The sequence below is a fragment of the Pelophylax lessonae genome (assembly GCF_965119305.1).
Source record: "Pelophylax lessonae genome assembly, chromosome: 7".
Classification (NCBI taxonomy): Eukaryota; Metazoa; Chordata; class Amphibia; order Anura; family Ranidae; genus Pelophylax; species Pelophylax lessonae.
The window spans coordinates 61,757,425-61,763,424 of record NC_138774.1 but is presented as its reverse complement, the minus strand read 5'-3'; the positions used below and the strand labels follow the sequence as shown (position 1 = coordinate 61,763,424).

Genomic DNA, 6,000 nt, shown 5'->3' with positions numbered 1-6,000 from the left:
CTCTGTGTTGACCTTAAAGTGAATAACTCAACACCAACTTCACTATATGGATCCCTTATGCATTTATACATGTTGATCATATCCCCCTTTAATCTCCTCTTCTCAAGAGAGAATACATTAAATTCCTCTAATCTTTCCTCAAAGCTGAGCTCCTCCATGCCTCCTATCAGTTTGGTTGCCCTTCTCTGCACTTTCTCCAGTTTCCCAATATCCTTCTTGAGAACTGGTGCCCAAAACTGAACTGCATATCCAGATGAGGTTTTTGTTGGATGGTGCAATCCTCTCCCTGTCCCTCCTTCCTGCTGCAAACACCTATTGTGAAAGCCTGCTGTTTATTTGACCATTTACCCGAATTCACCTCATCCTCTCCTCCCAAAGTCCATGTGCTCACAGCACCCTCTTATATCTAGACAGGAGTTGGCCCCTCAATAATAGACTGGACAGCCGAAGAGGACAGGCAAGAGAGGTCCCCAGACTCCCTGCAAGATGATGCTGCTGCTTCTCCTCGGCAGCTTAGCAAGTAAGTGACAGGGGTTGATTTACAAAAACTGGAGAGTGTAAAATCTGGTGCATCTCTACATAGAAACAAATAAGCTTCCAGGTTTTATTGTCAAAGCCTAATTGAACAAGCTTAAGCTGAAAGCTGATTGGCTATCATGCACAGCTGCACCAGATTGTGCACTCCCCAGTTTTAGTAAATCTCCCCAACAGAGTCATAAATATTTCTCTGACTGCCCGATTTCCAATGACCCATGCTGATTTCACACGTTGGGGGTGATGTACTAAAGGCAAATAGACTGTTCCCTTTGTAAGGGAGTTTGCCCCAGAGTTTAGTGACTTAGGTGAAGTTCTGCTGCCTTCCATTATCAAATCCCGTCCAAGCAAAAAATGCAGTTTTTTATTATTTTGTCCTTTGCCCACATTCACAAAGCAGTGGGGAAAATCCCCTTCTAAAGTGAACAGCCTATTTGCCTTTAGTAAATCAGCCCTTTTGTCTTTCAAAAACAGCCAGTGTTAGAAGTAGGGTGGCACAGAGAATTTTTGCTGAACTGATTTCACTGGGAATTCTCAGATCTTTTGCTATCGGCTAATTTGCTTTAACCGCTTGCCGACCACCCGCAACAGATATACTGCCGCAGGCTGGCTCGGCTGCGCGAATCACCGTACCCATGCGTCACTCCTCAGGAGCGAGCATGGGAGGGGCGTGTGGCAATTCGCGAGAGGGGGAAGCTGATCTGCGGGGCCGGCGGCCGCAAAAGACCACCAGGAACCCACGATCACTCCCTGGGAAGACAGAATGGCGGTCTGCTGTTGTAAACACGGCAGACTGTTTTCTGTCAGTGAACATTACAGGGCTCCTGTGTTCCTTATATTTAGGAACACAGGTCCCTGTGTTTATCCAATAAGCCAATCCCCCTCACAGTTAGAAAACCCCCCTAGGCTCACATTTTACCCTTTGATTACCCCTGGGTTAACCCCTTCCCTGCCAGTGTCATTATTACAGTAACAATGCATATTTTTCAGGACTTACTACTGTAGTAATATTAGTGGTCCCCCCAAAAGTGTCAAAAATATCAATAAGGGGTCCAATCTGTCCGCTGCAATGTCGCAGTCCCTCTAAAAATTGCTGATCGCCGCCATTACTAGTAAAAAAATAAATAAATAAATAAAAATGACATACATCTTTCCCCTAGTGTGTAGACGCGATAACTTTTGCACAAACCAATCAAAATACGCTTATTGGGATTTTTTTTACAAAAATATGTAGCAGAATACAAATTGGCCTAAAATTATGAAAAAATGTGAAGGTTATATAGCAGAAAGTGAAAAATATAGTTTTTTTCAGAATTGTCGGTCTTTTTTTTTGTTTATAGCGCAAAAAATAAAATCACAGAGGTGATCAAATACCACCAAAAGAAAGCTCTATTTGTGGGAAAAAAGGACATGAATTTTATTTCAGTACAGCGTTTCACGACCACGCAATTGTCCATTAAAGTAACGCAGTGCCAAATCGTAAAAAAATGGCCTGGTCATTAAGGGGGTAAAACCGTTCCAGTCCAGAAGTGGTTAAGGAAAAAACAATCTACTTTTTATTATCGATTATTCTGATGATTTTTTTTTTTTTTTGTTGTATTTAGAGCAGTTTGGTTTATTCTATTTAGTGTTATTTTCTATGTGTTTTTTCCCTCTTTTTTTGTGCATTTAAGGGCTCATTTAGACTTGCGGTTGAGTCCTGTTTTTAGCACCCCCCCAACCACCCCTGTAAGTTGCCAAGACAGCATACAGGGTGTTTACATGCTTTGCTTTATTCCCACAGCAAAAACTATCTCTCCTGTCTCATTCAATGGGCAGTAAGCATGACCATTTCAAGCAGATGAGAAAACGCCACAAATTTTCTACAACCCAGTTGTGGCATATTGGTGCAGCAATTATGGGGTTAAAACAGGGAGTGAGGAGGCACATTATAACCTCCTCACTGGCTGTCAAACATCTCGGAAATGCAATCCAAATATGGATCACTGTTAAGAGGCGCATCGGTCTAGATGCAAGTTACTTACTTACCGTTATGTGGAAATCCTTTAAATTGTTATTTTTCTTTTTTACTGTCTGAATTTTTTTTACTTGTGTGAAAAAATGCAAAATAATGAGACTAATGCCTAATGCACATGACGAGAAAATCGCACAAAAAATCCCACTTTGGAGTCATCGTCAGATAAGCTGATCATCAGTACACAGCTTTTGGGAGCCGATCATGGCAGTTCATGCAAAAATTATCCAAAGGGACAAACACGAAAATGTTTCTCATACGATACCAGATAAAATGATTTTTGTGTATTTAGTATAGTATTTGTACAAAAAAAATTGTGTGACCAAGACCACGCATGCGTGGAAACAAAAGAATACATTAGAATACAATACAATGACATCACTTTCATTCTGTTGTATGAGAATTTTCGTAACTTTAGTAACCTATCGGTTTTTGGATATGAGACTAGCATGAAAAAAAAAAAAAAACAGGCGATTATTTGTCCGATTTTCTCATCGTTTGTTTTAGGCATAACAAGGGGCCGTGTTTTGGCACAAGAACAGGTCAAGGATAGTAGAAAGGAGTTCTTTAACCCTATGGGGTTGAATTACTGTGCAAAATTTAGCGCAACTCTGCATAGAAACCAATCAGCTTCCATTTTTTTTTGTCAAAGCTTAATTGAACAAGCTGAAGCTAGAAACTAATTAGCTACAATGCACAGCTGCACCAGATTTTTCACCCTCCAGTGTTACCTAAATCAACCTCTAAATTTATCTTGAAAAACTAAACAACACTTTGGGGTTTATTTACTAAAGGCAAATATACTGTTCGCTTTTCAGGGGAAGTAGCACTTTGCAAGGGAATTCACCCTACAGTTTAGTGAATGAGGTGAGGCTCCACTGACTTCTATCATCCAATCACGTGAAAGCAAACCTAATGCTTTTTATTTTCCTTGCACATGATTTGGTATTCTTTGCAAAGTGAAATTTCACCACATTTATTGAGCTCTGGGGATTCCCTTGCCTATTTTGCTTAGAAAATCGACCTCTTTCCCTTTTCATTTTACTACTATATATTTTGCCAAAATGGCAACATTCTGCAGAAAACTTGATCTTTTGGTCAAATGTCTTAATTTTGATCACGCCTAGACACAAGATAACAAGAAAGAGCTGGTGGTTTTTAGACGGAGAAGTGATCACGTACAGTATATGTGAGCTTCTATTGGATCTGTCCAGACACCTGAGAAAGCGTTGACTGTCTTTTCTCAGCCAATCACGATTGCATACCGAGATAAAGTTTGACATCATACCTGAGAAAGAGAACGGAGTATTCTCAAAAGCTTGACCAACACTCGGGTTGATTTACTAAAATCAAATAGGCTGTTCATCTTGCAAGCGAAGTTACACTTTTCAAGAGAATTATCTATTGAGCTTAGCGAATGTGCTGAAATTTCACTTTGCAAATAATATCCAAACCCTTTTGCAAAGTGCACAGCCTATTTGCAATTAGTAAATGAATCCCAATTTAGCCAGAAAGGTATTACTTACATTTTCACTTTCCTACTACTCTCTATTGCTCACTGGGTGCAATACATAGATAGTGGTCTACCTAAAGATGTCTGCTACACTTTAGCATTAATGAATATACAGTTTCGTCCTGTCCACACTGCAGAAGAATAAAACAGCAGCAACAGGAAGAAGTTCCGCCGCAGCAGGTATCAGGTTACACATTTCTGCCCTGCAGTAGGCTGAATGAACCTTTATATGTATCTGATTTACCTACAGATCTGTGTAATCTCTGGAGAATCACAAATATCAGGAAACCGTTTTCATACATTGTACAATTCTACACTCTCTTTCTTGTTCCAGTGTCCATTGCTGCCCCTATTGATCAGTGTAACAATGAAACAGTGGCTATTGATGGTGGCACCTACAAAGTAAGTGAAGATGGCGAAAAAGTGGAGTATAGCTGTCCAAAAGGAAAGTATCTATTCCCATCTGCTACACGTGACTGCCAGGAAAATGGGCAATGGACAAATGAAAAGCAAAAGGCTGTATGTAAAGGTAACCTCTTTTTTTTTTTTTTTTACTATGGCCTATTTTCCTTCTGTGCTGTGTCATTACCTAACTCTTCTTAGGCGTTGCCACTCATTGCCCTCTCCTGGTCTGTATACTTACCCAACTCCTCTTGGATGGTGTCACTCATTGCCCTCTCTCCTATGCTATATCCTTACCTGACTCCTCTTGGGTATTGTCACTCATTGCCCCCTCCTATGCGGTATCAGTCACTGACTATTCTCGAGCTTTGTCACCTATTGACCGCTCTTGTGCTTTGTCATTACCTAACTCCTCCTAAGGGTCTGTTCTCTTCTGTGCTGTATAAGTACCTTTCTCCTCCTGTGCCATTCTCTACCCCCAACCCCTATGCTGTATCTATGTCTTCCCCTTCCTATGTACCACTGTTCTCTTCTTTGCTGTGCCACTACGTACCCAATTCCATTTTAATTGCCCAAATCCCTGTCTGTCTTCTCCTCTGTTGCTTGCTGCTTTTATTTGCCTGTTTCCACCGGTTTTATAAGAAATATATAAGAAAGAGGGGGCAAGACCAATGGTAAACTCCAAATTAGGAGGTCTGTTTACTGATAAAAGGTCAATCAACAAGCCAATTTTTTTCGTAGGGTTATAGAGGAACCTTTTCATCAGGGCTTCAATGGTTCAGGGGAAAAGAATGCTTGGACTATAGAGAATGATGATGTTGTTAAGATCTCTAAATTTCTGCATGAGTACACAGACTATAAAAAAATTCTAAATCAAAGGCAACTTTTGAGAGACTCTATTATTTGCAAAACACCCCATCTGTGAATGAAAAGAAGACTTTATCCTGTCCCGCTGCCTTTTTCTCTAATCTTTACTCTTTTTATGAGCTACCGCCACCTGAGGAATGTTTACAGCTTGCACCTCTAGGAGCATTGGATGCCTGCATCCCTCACTGCACACTGTAGTTCCATCTCTCAACCCCTACATCACTAATGTGTGTAGGTGACCAGAGCCTGGGAACCAGGTATTCCTGGAGGTGTGTTGGATGGGAAGAGGCCACAGCTCTCAGAAGATCTGCGAAATGGACATAAACACAGCTATGTATAACAGGTCTTCTTCTTCAGTAGGGATGAGCTTCAAGTTCGAGTCAAGGCTAAGTTCGACTCCAAGATTGCTCGTTCGAACGTTCGTCAAATGACGAACAAATGTGCTTCTTCACGGGAAATTCGAGTTTCCCATAATGCACTGCACGTTATGTGATTGGCTAAAGCATGCACCCTGACCTCATCCTTTGGCCAATCAAATGATCTCTGCCATGATTGGACTAAAGGCAGGCTACCTTTAGCCAATCATGGCTCAGGGGCCAAGGACACGCCCCACACTACATAAAGGCTGCTCGCGTAGCGCAGCGTGTAGTGTGATTGTGTGGGCGATGAG

The 6,000-nt window shown here is 41.2% G+C and overlaps 1 protein-coding gene across 1 annotated transcript in view; it reads left to right on the top strand.

The window, feature by feature from the left end:
* Positions 1-367: 367 nt before the first annotated feature.
* The window catches only part of LOC309559994 (complement factor B-like), a 135,980-nt gene continuing 130,347 nt past the window's right edge, over positions 368-6,000 (top strand). Inside the window, exons 1-2 of the mRNA XM_082263475.1 lie at positions 368-520; positions 4,396-4,590. Coding sequence (XP_082119601.1) covers positions 487-520; positions 4,396-4,590 — 229 coding nt within the window. The 5' untranslated portion in view covers positions 368-486. The remainder of the gene's footprint in view (positions 521-4,395; positions 4,591-6,000) is intronic.